This window comes from Trichechus manatus, unplaced genomic scaffold (genome assembly GCF_000243295.1).
Source record: "Trichechus manatus latirostris isolate Lorelei unplaced genomic scaffold, TriManLat1.0 scaffold00003, whole genome shotgun sequence".
Lineage (NCBI taxonomy): Eukaryota > Metazoa > Chordata > Mammalia > Sirenia > Trichechidae > Trichechus > Trichechus manatus.
Genome location: NW_004443939.1, coordinates 7,155,699 through 7,176,290, shown reverse-complemented (window position 1 = coordinate 7,176,290; position 20,592 = coordinate 7,155,699). Strand labels below are relative to the sequence as shown.

The 20,592-nt window shown below is 35.4% G+C and overlaps 1 protein-coding gene and 1 long non-coding RNA gene across 4 annotated transcripts in view; both read right to left on the bottom strand.

Moving 5' to 3' along the window:
* The window catches only part of LOC111820430 (uncharacterized), a 30,819-nt gene extending 24,363 nt beyond the window's left edge, over window positions 1–6,456 (bottom strand). The window contains exon 1 of the long non-coding RNA XR_002823978.1: window positions 3,631–6,456. This is a non-coding gene — a long non-coding RNA (uncharacterized LOC111820430). The remainder of the gene's footprint in view (window positions 1–3,630) is intronic.
* The window catches only part of NFIA (nuclear factor I A), a 406,515-nt gene that overhangs the window by 384,662 nt on the left and 1,261 nt on the right, over window positions 1–20,592 (bottom strand). For all 3 annotated transcript variants that reach the window (XM_004368998.2, XM_023730604.1, XM_023730612.1), the window contains exon 2: window positions 15,589–16,120. In XM_004368998.2, the coding sequence (XP_004369055.1) occupies window positions 15,589–16,120 (532 nt within the window). The remainder of the gene's footprint in view (window positions 1–15,588; window positions 16,121–20,592) is intronic.

Genomic DNA, 20,592 nt, shown 5'->3' with positions numbered 1-20,592 from the left:
CAATTTTAATCAAGACTGTATGCTTTACAAACAGCCAGATGCTGCTAAATTCAAACAGCATGAAACTAAAATTCTGTATTTCCCCACCTAGCAGGATCCGCAGAACACAGTAGGTACCTGAAAAATGACTGCTGCTGGAAAGACGATTTTTTCACATATAAGCTGGAGCAATGGCTACATTACTCCTTCATCCCAAATCATCTTTTCTATGTAAACAGTTAGATATAAGCCAAGATGAGGATTGTGGAGAGAAAAACAAATAGCCTAAATAGTTTTCTATAAATAAGTCTAGCATCACCAAACCTTTATTTTCAGAATTAAAATTATTCACATGTCAGTAGCTCCTTTGGTTTAATACAAAACTAATGATTTTGGTGGAGAAACAGAAACAGTTTACACGAAATGGGAAAATAATTCTGACCAAAAAAAAAAAAAAAAAGGCTTTAATTCAGTCCTGAGATGAACACTCAAAAACTATTTTATATGTTACTTAGCCTCTCAAGTTTTTGTTTTGTTCAACAGATTCTCCAGCTAGTCACCAGGTCAACAGAGCTACTGAGCACATACCTGTGTAGGATACACAAAAACTGATAGGACTTCGTCCCTGCTCACAGAGAAATCACAGCCCAATTTGCAAGACAGATGTAGACAGATAATTTTATTACAACACAGGAAGTGCTAATGGTGAGGACTAATAAAGTGTTAACAGGATATTACAGGAACACAGAGAAGGAGCCTTTAGCCCAATCTTGGGGTGAAAAGGTTTCCTTGAGGAAATGATGTTACAGCTGAGTCTTAAAGTACAAGTAAAGCTAACCAAGTAAAGGTGGGTAAGGGCATTTCAAGCAGAAGAAATAGCATGAGGAAAAGAACAAAAACATATATGCATATACTGTTGTTGTTGCTGTGTGCTGTCCAGTAGATTTCGACTCATAGTGACGTCATGTGACACAGCAGAACTGCCCCACAGGGTTTTCTAGGCTGTAATCTTTACGGAAGCAGATCACCAGCTCTTTCTTCCATGGAGCCACTGGGTGGGTTCAAACTACTAACCATTCAGTTAGCAGCTCAGCATTTAACTAACCTTTTGCACCACCAGGGCTCTCTATCCATACACTACAGTAAAAATTTAGGTAGAGACTTACAGGAGACAGATAGGAAAGACAGGGAGTCCCTGATTCTTCTGAACACCAAAATGTTTGTGTCTCTGCATAGGCACTCTCAAGTGTTCACTGGTTAACCCAGAAAGGAAATGCATCCACTTTAGTTATCCTGTATTTCTCTAAATATACCTTACCTTTACTTAAATACTGTAACTATTCTCTTGACACAATAAGAACATTTAGTAATGCACAGCATTGTTAACGGGGCCTTGTCAAAAGTACAAGTCATTCCACAACACTAAATTTCTTAAATCCTGAAACTGCTTCTCAGACTTCAGTTCCTACCCCTGAAAGTTCAAGAAATCAAAGAACTAAGGCTGACGCATAAGAGTTTATCGAAACATCACCCTGGTGGGAACATGCAATTGGGGATTAATACCAAATTTAAAGACAAGCAATCCTTTATCCAGATGTCGGTCAAAGAGAGAATGAGAACACTCTGAAACAATTTTCTTCTCAATAATAGATGAAAAAACAGAAAAGTATGTAAATGGCATTAATGTGGATTCACAATTCTAACCCAAAAATATATATTTTAAAATATATAGCATTGCTGATGGTTCTTTATCATTGAAGTATTTAGTTTTATTCATATTACAAGACAAAACTGGGAGGTTAAAGAAAACAGGACAAGGACGGAACTGTAAAAATGCCACTCAAGACTACAAGAAAATAAGGTGGGGGGGGGGAGGGTGAATCTAAAGACTACCAGCAAAAACAGAGCAATTTTCAAACTTTTTAGATTTTCATTATTTGAAAAGAAGACACTCTTAAAATGAATGAAACATTAGCTACTGCTAAAAGCATCAGGTAAATTCTGATATTTATATACAGATGGCTGATTTAATTGGAAGACAACCTGGTCTTCTCTTTCCCTGAAAAAGAGCTGAACTGCTAACATCCCATGAACTATATCAAGTTTACTTCACTTCTCTTACTGACTATAAAACAAAAGAAATCTGTCTTAAGTTTCATGATGTCCCACATGTTACTGTGACTAATCCCCAACCATTTTTATTTACAGTGTTGAGAATGAGTTTCTATGACAATCCCATGCCATTCTAAATGTTACACACACATTTTCTGCTGTTTGAAAATAATTACAGAACAGATCATTTGTTCTGTGCTCTATACACACATATTAGTGGCTGCAGAAGCAGATTTCACTTTCAGATTAAACAACAAGCAACTATAACAGAGAACAAAAAATCCCAGTATAGACTGTTTGGGACCACCAGACTTTTGTTGTTGTACTTGTTTTGTATTTTATTTATCAGACATGCAATAGTTCTTCTCTTTCCTATCACCACCTGTACACACTTTCCCAAAAGACCCTCACAGCTGCCTCCTTAACACACTCACACATACAACCTCTTACAAGCTTTCTGTCCGAACGTAATACATATCTGTTTTGTTTTAACAAGAGAAAGAAAGGCAAAGCAGCTTGAAACCTTGGACATCTTAAAATCCACTTCAGTGTAAAAGTCTCAAGATTGCTAACAAGGACGGATTACTCAACAAGCAAGGTACTCTCGGGCTTATTTGTGCTTACTTACTAATCTGCAGTGCAAAATTTCACCTGTTTTTCACCACAAACCCATGTGAAACTGTGTACTACAGATTAGTAAGAATACATAAGTAAGCCCATGCATACCTTGCTTAATGTAAGCCCATGGGTACCTTGCTTATAAATTAATCTGCCCTTGTTGCTAACTTGCTTCCCAGAGGGAATAAAATAGGGAATTGATGTGGCTACACTACTGGGACTTGGCCATGTTTTAGGAACTATTACCAACTGCCAAATGAGTTCACCATGAGTTGCTCTCGAAGGTCTTTCCTTCCTTTCTGTTTTTCACTCCCCCATTTTCCTGCTGCTTAGTTTTCCTATAACTCTACTGGTTTCATATTTCAGCATTACTAGAAGGATGCCCTTAAAAAAAGAAATTGAACTTTTCTGTGCACCACCAACTTTTTTAAAAGAAAACATACTACAGTGAAGTATTAAATAATAAAAACCAGCTGCACCCTATTCTGTGTCCTCTTGGATTTTATGTTTACATAGATAGAATGTTTTTTATACAGAAAGTTCAAAATTTAACACTCAATAGAAATATAATTAAATGACAGAATTCCTCAAGATACACCAATTGTGCAGTAAAAAAGCAATACAAACAACTGGTTCTGTAAATGTTTAAAACTTCATACAGGATATTAGTTGGAAGGGCTCTACTTTTAAAAACAACAAAAGCTTTTACATCTTGATTTCTTAGGAAATCACATATAGGATAGCATCAACTCATCTCAGTATTTTCTTCATTTTTGTGTCTTTGGAATCTAGCTCGGAGCCTAGTACATACTAACTCAAAACATGTTTGCTGAACTGAACTGCAGACAACATGGCAGAATTTATTGATAAAGGCAAGCCAAAATAGATCTTCTATGCCAACACCAACCAAAGAGCAATCACCTTGATGCAAGTGATAACAGGCTACAACTGTTGTCCAATTTATACAAGAATTTTTTCAGCTCCATAGCTCCTGGGATGCATGGATTCAGTTTCCTCACCTGTAAAATGAAGGTTTGGGCTTCTAAGTTTCCTTCAAGGTATGAAACTCTAAATCTAATATCAAAACAGAAAAAGCTCTAGTTTCCTACAGATTTTAAACTTCAGAGAAAACAGTGGCTTTCAGCGTAATTATGTACACACAAGGAAAACTTTTTAGCCCATCCATAAATTCAGAAGCAGAGCTTAGGGAGTCTGATATACTGAGGAACACATTAGAGAAAAAAAACAGGCCACAGAAGGGTTCAACCTAGTTATGAATCCTAACCACTGAACAACCATGTAACCTTGGACAAGTGACTCAGCCCATCTCTGACTCTGTTTCTGCAACCTACATCAAGGCAATAATAAAAGTTCCCCCACCTAAAATTTAAGGTGTATATGAAGAGCTATTAAAATAATGCATAAGAAAAGATAATTCAAGTATAGTTGAGGTTAAAAGCACAAGTCTGGGATCTGATGGATTTGGCTTGAATACTGGCTTTGCCACTTACTCTTGACTATGGGTGATTACTAACACTCCCTAAACCTGTTTCCTGACTAACAGGAGCAACCCACAACAAAAGTCATCTACAGTCTCTGCTCCCTCCACCACCCAAAGTGAAAAATTCTACAAAGCTTGGAGAAGTCCAAAAGGAAAACAAAATTAAAACAAAGAAACCCACATAAAACCACAGAAACCCATATCCACAATTCAGAAAATCCAGCAAAGTCAATCCTAAGAAATGACACCCAGAAAAGCAAACTCCTTGAACTGCTCAAGTGTTTGAAAAGTTTATAACAAATTCTCTTATTTCTAGGCAGAATCTGACTCAAATTACCTCGACAATATGTATCCTAGTCTTGAAGCTACCTAGGGAATATCATTCTTGATTTACAATATGGATACAACTGAAAATTTAGCAACCATAAATGATTTTATGGAAGTGTTTAACAGGCTGGAAATGTGTTGGGTTCCTCACGGGTTCCCCCCACCAAAATGTGGAAAATATTTTCTAAGAAGAGCAGTAAAAGCTCCATCTTTAATGGCTTATTTTAAAACAGGTAGAGGTTCCTATGGTAAATGAGCAAAAGATCTGAGAAAAAGGTCTGGAAAAGAAGATAAATATCTCCAACTCCATAAATAATAGTGGAACCAGAACAGAATGCTCTGTTACAAAGCAAAATGAATCATTAAAGCTACTTTAATCCTCATTTTTAAACAAGGTGATTTGGTAGTAAAGGGCCAAATATGTGAATCTATATTTCTCTCCAAACTATGTTTCCGTCCAGAAATTCTGCTGTCTCATGGCATGGCTTCACTTATTCAACACCCCCTCCCAGTACCTCCAAGTCTCAATTGTAAATAAAGTAAAAGCTATGCATAATCTGTCTTTATATAGCAAAACTGAAAATGTCTCTCTTTGAAGAATTACAAAGCTTTCTGTCTGAAACCTCTGACCTTTCCAGAGAAATTAGAGTTGCTGTAGTTTAAAAATGTAGGTGGTAAAAGTACAAAGGAATACATTTATCCATTTTGCATGTTTGTCATCTTTTTCTAAGACTATGAGCAAATATCTTTAGAACAATTAGTTCTTTAACCCTAACATTTAAGACTGCATATCCTCATTCTCCAAAGCACTGTATATATCCTAGGTCCAATGAGATGTCACTTCTTTCTTAATTTCTATTCCTACTTCATTTTACTGAAAATCTAAAACACAAGAATTTCAAAACCTTTGTTAAAAATCAGACTTTTGTCCATACAGTGAGTGAAATGGTCAAAATTTATTTAAATCTTTTTAAAACCACTGCAATTCTTGGTTGACGAGGATAGGGACACTTTCAAAAGTACTTTAAAAAAAAAGAATTCTTAATAAAAATCCTTGTCACATTAAGAGGCCATACAATAAAAGTATTGCAATGACTATCTTTTCCTGACAGGAACGTACAACAATAGTTATGTTGTTGAACAGCATCAAGTTACAAAGACTTCATTCTCAGAAGTTACTTGAAACTACTCTCCAAAAGAGAACCTCTACCATTTAAAAGAAGCAGGAGGGGGGAGGGGATTAAATGAATCAATCAGAAACTTTAGTAAGTCAGTAATTTTTATATAATATGCATCCATGAAAAAATCATGCCCTAGTCATACAAAAATGCAAGCATTTTTATGCAAATAAGCTTTTGCCAAATTCTTACCCAGAACCCTTGCTTCAACCCAAGAGTTTGTAACCCAATTATCTTTCAATTCCAATTTTTTAATGCTAAAAATATATACCCAGGTCCAAACGGTTTTTGATCAATCAACAATATGTTAAGTATCTAATGTTATTTATGAATTGAATTCAGCATAAAAGACACTTACTGTTTTCATTGCCAATCTGCTACAATATCTGAGCCCATATAACTGTTTAATAGCATGCTACTATATGCTACTATGATATACAATATCTTAATTACTCATTTTACAGTAAGATCTTTCAGCATCTCCATCCCTTACTCATTTGGAATGTTAAAAAATGCCAGAAGAAAGGCTTGATGTCATCTTGAAACTGAAATCCATCTGTCTATGGCCTTTCTTTGACTTTTACTCCTTCTGCAGCCAAAATTTCCACAAAAGTTGATGAGAATTTGTCAACCTAAGGACTGGTAATGTCAGCTCCTTTGGAAGGCGACAATAATGGGATTCTGTAGGTACAATGGAGCCCTGGTGGCACAGTGGTTAACAGCTCGGCTGCTAACTAAAAGGTCTGCAGTTCGAATCCATCAGCTGCTCCTTGGAAACCCTGTGGGGCAGCTGTACTCTGTCCTCAGAATCAACTCAACGGCAATGGGTTTTGTTTTTTGGTTTGGGTAGGTACAATGTGGAGCCCTGGTTGCACAGTGGTTAAGCACTTGGCTGCTAACCGGAAGGCTGGCAGTTCGAACTCACCAGCCGCTCTGCAGGAAAAAGATGTGGCAGTCTGCTTTAAAGATTACAACCTTGGAAACCCTATGGGGCAGTTCTACTCTGTCCCATAGGGTCGGTATGAGTCAGAATCGACTCAACAGCAACGGGCTTGGTTTTTTTGTTTTTTTGTAGGTACAACATTTATTTGAGGTAGGAGTTTAAAATGAAATGACTAACACCTTTAAGATTAAAATACACAGAACTGTAAATGCTTTTGATAGTAGAGGGGGAAGAGGCAGGTATGTGTCAATACAGAAGAGTTTCTGAGATTACTATACCTCTAGTTTTGAAAATTAAATTAAAATTGATATTTTAGCACCACAGAGTTCATATTATTCATTAAAAAATACCTGTCCCTACCAAAAACTACCATTCGGATCAAGCTATATGACTCATCAAAGATTCATCTTGCCCAACAGCGTGAATATGCTGCACTACCCAATCATGCGCTGGCAAAATTACAGAAGCAAATAAAATCACCCAAACCACAGCAACAAAGACAGTGGCCTGACAATGGCAGGTGCTACATAGACAGACATAGACTTTTTTAAACAGCATTCATTTTTTTAAATATGTTTATTGTCATTTTTATTTAATCTCATTTTTTTAAACCCATAGTGCATTAAAAAAAAAAAGCCATTACAAATTTTATATGACTATATATGCTCTGAAAAACTGTTTATGTCTGGAAACTCACAAGTTATTTGGGACCACTGTAAGCACTGAGCAGAGGTATAAAAAGGCAGGCAGTATGAGGGGTGTGGGGAGGAATAAACAAGTGGAGCACAAGGCATTTTTAGAGCAATGAACCTATTCCCAATGACACTCCAATGGGCACTATGTGTCTGTCAAAGCCCACAGGACTACACAACAAAAAGAGCTAACCCTAATGTAAACTATGGCCTTAAGTTAATAATAATGTATCAACATTGGTTCATCAATTACAACAAATGTATCATACCAATGCAAGATGTTAATAAGAGAAGAAACTGTATATGTGGGAAGGTAATGTGGGAACTCTGTACTTTCTATACAATTTTTCGATAAACATAAACTGCTCTAAAAATAAGTCTATTTAAAAATTTTTAAGGTAGGCAGAATGGAATTAGACGCAGAGGACAAGAGGGTATGAGTTCCAATTGTTTTAATTCCAATCTTCTTACTTTCCAATTTAATCACTTTTATTCATACACGTCAGTTTTCCCTTTCCAGTATAACTGGTATTCCACAACTCAAAGATTTATCAATATTTCTAAAAAAGAAAGTTAAATAGCTATTTTACTCAATATAAGCTTAGTTCAGCAGCTTATTTTTTAAATAAGCCTTGGAAAAATTAATATAATAGTATATAGATCATATTTATTGGTTATTGTTTCTATTTACAATTATAAAGTTCATATGGGTGAGGCTTTGAGTTTTTACACTGAACTCATTAAGAATCAATCTTGTTTCTGTTTTAAGAAACAAAAATAAGGCTCAGTCCTTTAAGGACATTACAATGAAATCTGTCCTCATTTTTTATTTTTCTCCTTTCTATTTCAAATTTTGAAATAATTTTAAAACTAATAAAATTCCATTCTCTTCTCAAAAACTTGAGTCTTGCTTTCTTTTACATACTAGTACACAGGGCCATAATCAAAGGTCCTTTTTAGAGTGAAGTAAATTTTAAATGGTAAAATCGAATCATTAAGGGAAATTCAAAATATATTTCTCTTGTTCACATAAGAAAACATGCACAAAAATCTGCACAGCAAAATATTCTTATTATAATGCTTGCTTTAATTCTCAATGGCTTCCCAAAGAATCTAGAACCAATTTACTAAAAAAAAAAAAATCCTTAAACCTGTGTCATAATGCTTTTATTCACTAAACTTCAACATTCTAAAAACAAGAAAGAACAAGTCATTCTAGATTTTTGACCCAACTACTGACAAGCATAAAACCATCTCTCTCTCCTAACCAAGTGAGGCCTCATTCTGTGGCTAAGATCTGAACTGAACAGTAAAATATATCCGTGGGAAGGGTTTGGATTTTGACTTTTTATTTCCCCATTGAGTCAAAGTTAGTGTGTGATGCCATTTAAATGACATCCAACCCTAGACAACAGGATGTAAAAGACGGATATAAAAAGGAATTGAGTTGTTTTTTTAAAGAGCACAGGGTTTACAATCAGGAGGTCTGGGTTTGAATCTTCCTCTGCATAAGTCACTTGATCACTCTAAGACCCTATTTTCACCCATATAAATGGGGAGCACATTACTTATTCACAATACTGCTACAAAGTAAAAAAAGAAAAGAGAAAAAAAGACTAAGCTACCATACATGGTAGCACTTAGTACAGAGCATGCCTCAGAACAGACACTCAATAAAACTTACTTCCCTTTCTTCCTTCCTCCCATACTCCTTTTCTCTACTCTCAACTGATCTAGGTCCAAAATATATGACTAAGAAAATATTTGAAAGACATGAAGAGAAATAAGTCTGAAGTTCTCAGACAAAGACCATTTAAACTATTCCACTTTAATCTCCAGTTATTTAGATCATATTGATTCTGGAAATGGGGGCAGCCATATATCACGTGTTAAATAAGACCAACACACACCAAAATTATGACACAAATAAACTTCTTTTTCTCAATTTTATCTTATTTAGTGTGCTAGTTCTACAAAGAGAAAAACAAGAATGCCCTCTGCTTCAGGGTTGCTGCAATTTGAGGTTTGTTCAACTTATTCCTTTGCCTCATAAGCCATGTTTATTTAACTAGTACCTTCATGGGAAAACTAATTCCACTAGATAAAATATACTATTTTACACAGTGGAATTATCATAACAAAACAAGAGGAATTGTTTTCCAATATTTTGGGCAAGACCTAGAGAGAAAAAGGTCACTTCCCTCTAAATAGCATCTAAAGAATTCTGGTAAGTTCAGGGACACTCAAGTTTGGATCAATAAATTGTATCTTACAGTTGCCTTAGTGGAAGAGAGTTAAAAAGTTGTCACTGTACATAGCACCTTTGTAAGCAAAATGGTAAAAATAGAAACTATTGCCATGGCCCCTTTTCCAAGTGTATGTGTACTGAAGTGTCTCTAACTGGACTCCAATACTCTAAAAGGAATTGTAGGACTTCTCTTTCCATAAATTTTAATAGAAACTCCCAAAGTCCCAAATAGTCTTTTAGTCTGAAATAAGCTACGCAAAAAATTGTGGGGAGATAGATTATAAAATTCTCCATGTGATACCTCGCTGCCCAGGATCCCTTTACAGTCATTACTTAAACCAAAACACTTTTTAGAGCATCTCCATTTGTGATTAAGTTCACAGTTTTATGTTTCTCTTAATAAAGCAGGCTGGTTCATTCACTCTTCCTCTTCCACCTGACTTCTTCCTTCCCCTACTCCACCTTCCCCAAGACTTTGCAATTTATAATATATTTAAAAGCATTACCTAACCTCTAAATAACCATACGGAATTCATTGCTGAGATGGTAATAAACCAGTGTTTTACACATTCACTGAACTCCCTCTGTATTTTATGTTTTTTCTTCTATTCTAATTCTCAAAATTGTTTTCAAGAATCTATATTGACATTTGTGAGCAATTAGAATTGTTACTGCTTCTGCGCAAGACTTAAAAAGCTGACAGGCTGTTCTGTGTCCTCTGGAAGCAGCTTGAGGCCTTAACCAAGTGAAATACCCAGTCCTACTGTGTACAGCAGTGACCACAACAAAGGCTGTGGTTTCTCCCACACTAGCCTTAAATAGGTTTAAATTAATGCTATTCATCACTGGGTGGAAAAGAAGACAAGGCAAATCCAAGCCAGCAGCATTGGGAAATTTTCTTACCAACACTCAAACCTCACAGTCATAAATGAACTGACCTCCATTCAAAGGTTTACTACAGAACAGCTATTTTTCCCTAATTTCTATACACTCTTTCCCTCTGAATTTCCATCTTTTTCACTACATTATAGATACAGGACACTGTTACCATCTTCAAAGGCACACAGAAAACACTCGAGAATATAAAAGCCGTATTTATCTCCAGTTTGTTGATCACTAGTGCTATCTCCTTTAAAGAATTTAAAAATAAAGAAAAATGCAAATCTGTACATATACCAATAATTTACAGTAGATCAATCAGCCACAAAATCCATCTTGGCTTTAGCTGAAGGTTAGAGTTAGAATTTAAGACAGAGTGGTACTTACTCTCAACTTTAAATATCACTGTATCTCAGTCTTAATCCTCCTTTTCCAAATACGCTTTACTATTATAAACTGGAGGAACTAACTATATAACTTTTTGTTATCGAGTTTATTAAGGTATTAAAGAAGTTTAATTACATAATGCATTGTCCTAGGCATGAGTGTCAACACACACAAACATGCATACCTGCTTAAAAAATATATTAACTATATTTTAGATGTACAAGACTGCCTCAAACTAATGTGAGAAGTTAGCTGGACATTAGTAAATTGTGATAATTAATTTGACATAAAAATTATAAGCTGTAATGATCTGACATTATCTACTAAAAATTTTTTACAATAATTATTGTATGTACACTAGTAAGCTTGTCCATATAGTACACTGTATTTAAAGTTCTCGCTTTTTTAAGAAGAATCATTGCCCGTGCTCTCAACAGCACTCCGTGTGCAGCTTGGATGTGCATACACATGCACCCAAAGCACAAACACTCTCATATACAGACACTCCTGATCTTACACCTGCTCTGAAGCAGTAGGAAGTGAATTCTCAATCTGTCAACATGACCATCTGGTCTATCTGCGTATCACGGCTTTCTCTACTACTATATGAAGGAATGGCAATCACGAAGCAAAATAAAACTAAAATGCACCCGAATGGGAACATTTCACTTTTGATTTAAATGAAATAATACGTGGCATAGGAGAGCAAAACTAGCAGTAATCTAAATAATTTTAAATGAGCATTCACGACAGCATAATTAAGTGAACAATATGGTACAAGTAATGTGGTAATCAGTAATACTGTTGCACGGTTTTACAGTACAGGTATCAGGCTTCCAAGACACTGCAACAGCTCTTTCTGTGAGTGACAGGACCTTTGCTATTCCTGGTCCAAGAAGAACTAACTAAAGACAGGACGAATAGGGGGTAGCATGGAAGTAATCAGTAACTCTTGACGTAAAAGATTACTGTGCAAAAGTGTTCACTTTCTCCCTTAAAACTAACAAGTATTCCACAAGTACTCCTGCCGTCATTAGGACAAATTCAATTCACTCTGACACTGGCTAATTAACAATTACAGCAATTACCTGGCAACTTTTGGTCATTTATTAGTCTTTCAAAGTGAATTTTAAGACGGCTAAAAATACTTCCGATCTTAGAAAATCCCTCATCTGCAAAAGGTGAAGACGCTCATTGTGATTTAGCTTTTGGGCCTAATGCCACTTAAAAATTAGCAGAGGCCTAAGCAGAATTAAAAATAATTCCACTTGTTTTAGGTTTTAAATGTCTCCACACAGCTGCCCTAGAGCTTTGATTCTACCCTACAGCAGGTAATAGCTATCAAAAATAAATTGTGAAACTGACATTCTATGGCCTAGATATTGCAACCTACCTCTACCCAAACGGTGAATCCTTAAAAAGCCTAACCTCTTACAAAATTTAACTAACCCAACTGAGACTCCATCTAGAATCTGATTACATTGCTAGAAGTTATACAGAAGCAGTTAAAAAAAAAAACAAAAAAAAAAAACTCTCCAGAAAGTTCTCGGTTGAGTGCCTACTAATGAACAAAGGTTAACTTTATCTAAAAGGTCAAATGCCTGGTGGCTAAGGTTATGACCTTAACAACTTAAATTGTGACCTTGCCACGTGCCGGGTATATTGTAGATTCTGATACAGATCATCTGGTAAAGACTGGTCATAAATTAGCTTTACTGTTAGACGCCCACAAAGAAAACCATTCGCCACAATACCATAATATTTCCAAGTTGTCATATGATATACAGGAAGGACAACTCAAATAGAGACCAAATTAACAGCATAAACTGGTTTTATCTTTTATATTTTTAACGAGATGAAATCTTCAGGCTTGTGGAATCACTCAGATTTCATTACACTGTTACTGTTTATCAGCCACAAAAATTCACAGTTCTGATGCCACTTGATTTGGAGTAAAAAACTGGAATGCAGTTTATATATTATATTTTAGCATCTCAATAAATCGTGGAATAAATCACCACTGCTTTTAAAAAAAATGATTCTGCATTAGCTTCCAGTATTTACATGTGTGTTCTAAAATTTCAAATTCCTACCGAAGAAGAGGCCTACACATTAAGTAATAGTTACTGCACACATCTTTAGAAGGAAAAGATCTCATTTTTGTAGTCATCTAGAAAGAAAAGACATTTCGGAAAGAAAAAAAATACAGAATTTAAGAGAAGGAGAAAAAAACGCACTACAGGTGAAAAGGCCACAATGGTTTTGGCATATATCTGGAAGCACGTTTCAGAGTCTCTGCCTCCTGCCAATACTGGCAAATTCTCAAAACTTTTAAGGAGGTAAAAACATTGTTTAGTGTTTACAAATCTTCCGTATTACAACAGATGCTTGTCATCAAACCAGCTGTATGTACGTATGACCGATCTACCTCGTATTTGTATCGGCAGCTTCCCTTCCACAAATAACAGGTCTCTAAATCTCTTAAATCAAATATGAAATATTTTCAGACAAAAAGCCCTTAATATTTTCTTTTTCAATCTTCCTGTTGCGCACACGGAGCAACAGCCATTACTGCGGTCCCGTGAAAACCAATGGCCTAACACTTGGCTGGCATTCAGGCGTAACAAGGGATTCTGGGATACATCAGGAAAACCAAACCGAAAGGTAGTCTGATCCATGTTGCTGTCAATAAATCTTTCATAAGCAATAAGGATGCTAACTCTCCTAAGCAATCGTCTAAATGTCATTTTAACAACATAACCCTTCAGGTATTGAAACAACCAGCAAGTGTGTTCGCTCAAGGATTTGGAGCAATAGCATAATAATAAACCATTAACAACGGAACAGAATACATTTAACGGGAACAGCTAGAAAGGTTGCATTTCTTTAAATGTACTGGAGATGTTTAAGTCAAAAACTTAGAATGGATACTGCTCACGCTGATAAAAACTTAACAAGCATGTCATTTAGATGTTACCCTGGAAGTTAGCACACACTATGATCTGCTTCACGTGTTGGCACACTCAAGTTTCCATGCTGGACAATTAATAGCATTGATTATAATTTACAAATTATTTACTTTTCTAAATATCCCAAAGATAAACAAAAGATTTTAAACAGTGTTCCGTGAAAGCACTTAAAACACCCATACTTTTTGTGTACCTTGTCTTTCTCAATCAGAATCTCTACTTGTATGTACAAATAAATGGAAAAAAAATTAACTTTGCTTTTTCAATAGACAAAACAAATGAACAACAGGGTTGTGGGGGGAGGGCTGCTTGTTCCTTTTGAGACATCTTTGAGAGGTCTTGCCTTTTAATTCATGCTACCCAGAACTGGCTAAAGCAACAGGCACTTCTAATCATTAAGTATACGTTTTCAAAAACCCAAATATTTGAGAAACTTACAGATCACATCCTCTAAAATACACATCTATCCCCTGCCAACAGAATACAAATGATGATGTGACATGCTTGCAAAGTTAATTTCTCCAGTTTCTTACGTAAGGACAGATGGATAACAAAAGTTCTCTTTCTAACACATGTATTGAGAAAAATAATAGAAATATAACATCAGCTGACTTTTTAAAAAAACTATCTAATATTTTTAGAGTTAAAAATGCTTTGCAAATCAGTGCAGGGTTGATTTTAGAGGTTATCATCTTCACTGTCCTTTGTGAAAAAATAAGTATATGAACCCCAAAACAACCTACTGGTAGGATTCCACAACCTTCTTTCCTCCATCTGACTCAAGTAACTGCCATGAAGGTAATCTAGCAAGACCGATTTGTACATATAAAAAGTCAACAAGTTACACAAGACCTGAGCTTTCACATAACACAATGAGCCTTTTGTCTAAAACAAGACTAAAGGAACAAAGTAAAAATGCATTATTTTATCCAGTTCTCAATAGTTTTATCCTGAATGCTATTCTAAATACTCTTAACATGCACAGGTAAAACATGCCTTGAAAACAGCCTTGAAACAATAAAGAATTTTATAACAAAGCGACACACTAAATCAATTACCAGTATCGATTTCCCAATGTGTTCATGCACTATACAGATTTGGTTCCTTTTAATATTAACCTCTCCATCTACGTAAAGAATTGGTTTCTTTGTTTCCCTTAGTATCTTAGACAATATTAAGAATCCCTAAATTCAAAGCTACTAAGTTGGTATACTAATGTAATTACTTTTTCTTCATAAATGCTCAGCAATTTGATAGTAATCTTACCTCTCACTTCTTTTTAACTGGCAAGGGGTTCAAAAGGCCCCAGTAGGTTAAAAACACTCCCAGAAGAAAAGCAACTGAAAATATTGCCTCACTACCATACTAAAGGCTTTTTATAGTTGGCTCTCTTGCCAGTTAAAATATATTCTTTATTACAAGGATTTTCATGAAATGTCTCTCATCCATAAAAAAAAAAAATGTGATTTAAACATATACACATCTGATTACCAACACCTCTGACAACACTACTTACCAAAAGAAATCAACTTAGTGAGAATTCTCTCAAGGCTATTACTTTCCCACCTGAATGAAGGCGGTACCTCGAACACTAGGCTTCTGGCTGTTCTGACTTTGCTCTATCTTTGAAACCACACTGTCTTTATGTATGCGGCCTGCAACCCATGGAGTTCAGGAGTGGTCCAGCATAAACAGAGGTCACCAGTAAAGAAACACAGGCAAGAAAGCGGAACAACTTCTCACCATCGCACTTACCTGCTGCATGCACAAAGTATGCCAAATATAAATCGAGTTCCTTAACAGAAACCCCTATGTGATGGGGCTGGACACAGAGCCCTGGATTCGAGCACTGTGGGGACTTTACAAGGCGCTCACCATCAGTACTTTCGAGCGGAATACCTTTAAATAAAATCACCATAACAAGGTCCAACCTCCAGACTTTATCTGCCTGGCGGAGGCAGTCAATTCTTCGCATCTTGCCTTTCTGGTCTGGGTTGGAAAGAACACAACATGGAGGTTTTTTTCCTGTAACTGTAAGAACAAAATCCTCTCGGTACTCGGGTCGGATATCTTTCCGTAACTTTGCCAGAAGTCTGGATGCCCACTTCTGCTTGACCTCTGGTTTTTCACTTAGCAACTCATCCTTCACGGCTCTCTCTTCTTCTTTTGACATACGTTTTTCATGTTTTTTGAAGTATTTTCGTTTTCGGGCCTGCAGGTTGAACCATGTGTAGGCGAAGGCTCGGACGTGGGGCAGAAGTGCTTCGATGAAAGGATGAAACTCATCCTAAGGACAATGAAAAAAAATATGAATATAATGAAAACAAAAAGAAACAACGTTTCTTCTAATGGTCACCTTAAAAAAAATTCTCATTTCACTTGAAATTTGATTCAAGTATTACATTATCAAAATCATACCGAGAATTCCTACTGGAAGTTGGGAGAAAGAAAAAAAACCCATCAGTATCATTTCTCATAATCTGAAGAACACTGCTATAAATTAAAAAATGTTTTGATATGTTCACCACAGTGCACCAACTTCTACTGTTGGGCCTAGTTCCCAAATCCTTTAGATAGTAAGTGAAATTTATCTAAATGCTTATAACAACATATAATCTCAACCCTATTTCAAAGAAGGCATATCTAATTTTCTTCCAGCCTTGACCTCACTACTTGTAGTACAGCCAGGGCCCAGCCGCCAGATTGGCAAATCCTAAACATTTAGATGCCAGTCAATGTTTATGGAAATCTAAGAGCAAAATTCGTCTCCACAATCAATGAAAACAATGACTTTCCCTCTAAAAATATCGCATGTAGGCTCTGATCTGTTTCTTATTCATCTTGGTAATATCTTAATTCCTCTTTTAAATATTACAGTTGTACTTTTTTTTTGGTCAAAAACTTAGAAAAATTTGGCAGGTCCATATGCAAAATAAGAAATAAATTTGATATTCATTAGACTAAAATTAAAGACCTATGTTCAAGACATAATTGCTAATACTATGAGAACAGTAAGTAGTAAATAGAATGCGTCATTGTGACAACTAAATACTAAATACATACACTGTTGCAACTAAATACATTTAATTTACTGATATGATTGTGCAAACCCTTCAGTAATCATTCATAAAAACAGAGTAATTATTTAATTTTAAAGAAATAACATTTCAGGTATTTTCTCAAAGGAAATGGAGAACCCAGTATATTCAATGTTTGTGAGACTCCAGAAAAACTCTCACGGTTGCCTCGTAAAAATTCAAGTTATTTGAAAATAAAATTTAATGTAAACCATTTAAATTATTCTTCCTTCTTTACTCAAAATGATTGTTTTTATACCTGGCATTTTCTTAGGAAACATAAACATAAAATTAAATAAAAAATTAAACAGTAACCTCCACAAGTCTTTCTGACTACATTCAACTTTTGATTAACCAACCCACACTAATCTTACATAACTTCTTTCTGTCGCGCAACCTCCCCAAAAAGATAAATTATTTACTTTCAAATAAATAAGGATAAGAAAACCAAAGAGATATTTGATGACTTTTTTTTTTTTAAGGATGTAGGACAGACAGATGTTGTAAAATGCATTCTTTTTCAGTTTGTAATATCCATCTACATATATATTTTGGAGGTACAAATAACTGTAATGTCCAAAACAGAATTACTATTAAAGCAATTATTAAATTTTTAAATTTTCAAATGTAAACTAAATTGAGAGGTTAAAATTAATAAAGTATTTTAATTGTGAAGTCCCTTAAAATAGTGTGAATTATAATTAATCGTCTAAATATTATGCATAACTGGTTTTAAAAAATAATGGAAACATAATACATAATAAATCACTTCAATAACTGACATTTAATTGTTTTCCTCCCTGCACAAGTTTCAGGCTCTGTGTTTCAAGTTTAGTTTTGAAAACTGCTCTTCTTCAGTAAAAGAATCCAAAGGAAAAGTCAGTTTCCGTAACGTGTGCATTCCTTAAGTGGAGGGGAAATAGACAAAAATACAAGAATTATATTATTCTTTACTATAAACCATTAACATTTAAAACGTTCTGATGTTTGAGAATCTTTTTTACCCATACTTTAGCAGAAAGAAATTTTTTTTTTGTGGTGATGAGGGGGAGACTTTTCAAGTCACAGTTTATCTCCTAAGGTATACGCCACACCGCAAAGCATTTAAACATTACTAAACTCTGAGCTCATCCTTGAAATGCTCTAAAATACATAAATTTTATGTCTGAAACAGTCCTTCACACTGACTGACTTTCTTATATATACAGGACATGCTGGGGAGCAAGGCTCAGTGGTATTATGCAAAGAACTCCTGGAGTCTACCTTAAACTACAAAGTGGGCTTTCACCAAAAGAAGGATTTCATTTTAAAGTCTCAACACCATTTTGAAACGCAAAGAATAACTTAGCTCCAAGCAATTCATATTTATGTTAAAACTTTATCTTAATAAAAAGCTTTATTGATGTTAATAAACATTTTAAATAAACACTCTAGTATGGCATTTTAAGTGTTCGAAGATACTCCTAATATGCTGCTATGCTGCTCAAATAACTGCAAACTGTCTTCATTCGTGTTCAAGAGGATTTTGTTTACCTGCAACCAAATGCCTGTATAACTCATGATAAAGAACCTTAAACAAGGCCAACTATGTCAACTAATCATTAAAAATAATCTAAGTTCCCAATTTTGCATCAAAAGTATTTACAACTTATTATTCCCCAAAGGTTTCAAGAATGTGCCAACAAAAGTGCCCAGTATTTTGTATAACTTTATTCACTCAGGCACAACTGAAGTACTAGTTAATTTTTTAAAGTATTATCTTTCTCAGCTCACAATTAGAAATATTCCAAAACATTAAAACTAAAGAATATCACTAGCTCATAGGAAGTGTCCAAGGATAGCATAAATTATTCTTAAAAAAAAAAACTTATAAATCATGTTGCTGCTTATCTTGCCATAAGCTCCATAATATTTCAAAATATTCAAGAAAAAACAAAGAATATTTTATATATGTACTCAGTGAGAAAGTTACAGGCCACCAATAAAATCAAACCTGAAAACCTGTTTCAAAAGCGGTATGACTTTCAATCAGCATCTTAAACATTTGAAAGTAAGCCAAGTTTAAGAGCCACTGAATGCTGATATTTCTGGAAACTACTTCTTATAAATTTCTGCTGGGTTATCATTATACGGCCAAGTACACAATTTGGTTATGCTATGTCCATATGGATTGAAATAAGATATTTGGCATTTTCCTGGTAAATTTTTTAAAAATTGTACATAAGTAAATGGAGCTTGTCCTTTCTTATATTGAGAGTACTTATATCACTGTGCTTCCAAGACATTTTTTTATGACCAGTAAACTAACTACATTTTTCTTCCTAAAACTGGCCTTAAAGCTTTATAAATATTCCAGCAAGTTAAATGAATTGTAAACCAATTTTTAAAAGAATTCATAAAACATAGGAGCCCTCATTCACTATTTAGTGTACATTTTCTTCACAAACTGACACACTAAGTGTTTCTCTTAGTAATGTTTCCAGAAGAAGGCCTAGTGAATACATCAAACCCACTGCCAAATGTGTAAGAAAAAAAAAAAACTTTCTTAATGTGATAATAGCTCATGAAGCCAGAAAAGCCAACTTTGTTAAATACTGGACTGTGTCCTGGGCCTGTATGGATACACAGATATCCTCATACATGTACGATCCCAAAATATAAATTTATCTTTTCAGAGCTCATTTCAGAAAACCCTAATGTATCTGTTACGGGTTCTTTCCTGCTATTGCAGCACACTGGTATTATCTACAAGTTCTGAGTGTCGCAAACTTTAGCTAGCTAGAACTTCAGTCTTCAAATCTCAGCATTTTCACTGTAGTCGGCAACTCATTCAAATTATCTTGCACTTTGCATCTTATCCATATGCAATTGCGAACCTTGCCAAAAGTGGCTGGAAAAGTTTCATTCCATACTTTCACAAGTTACTAAAATAGGAACCTTGGAAGTTTGTTAGGGAAGGGGGGAAAAAAAACTTTTACAATAACTAAAAACAACTGCTATCCATTATTAATGCTAGGCCTAAATCCCAAACAGACCATTTCAACATAAAAGATGCATTTAAAAGTCTTCTAAAATCAAATAGCCAGTATTATTACTGTTAGATATTGCAGTAAGAAGGGATGTCATACGGGAAATGAATTCAGAATCCAAAGAGGAAGAGGAAAAACTATTGATACTTTTTAGCCTCCCAGAAAGTATTCCGGTTAAACCGTTATCTCCTGTTAAATGAAGGAAAGAACTGGTAGCAGGTTTTTAAGGGAGTGGTGAATAAACATTTTATTTGAAGCATACAACTTCATCTAGATGATTAACAGTCAGATCGCAACGTACCAAAGCACTATGAAGACTCACACTTTTTTTTTCCGAATTTTTTAAAACGCAAAATCACTTTGACTTCACGCCTTTTTGTCAAAGAAAATAAATAATATATTCAAAGGGGGCCAGATTTGGAGCCTCGAAGTAGCAATATTTTGCCTGGCGGTGGTGCAGACAAGGGAGGACTGGAAAGGGAGGGCATGGAAGGGAGGGGCCGTGGGGCGAGGGAGACCCACGCTGCGAGTTGAGTCGGAGGGAAAAAGTTGCCCCAGTGCTGCGCGCAGAGCGGTCGGAGTTGCGCAGCGGCCGCCGCAGGAGGCGGCGGTAGCGGGGAAGCCGCGTCCGGCCCGGGCCGCCGCTTGGGCTC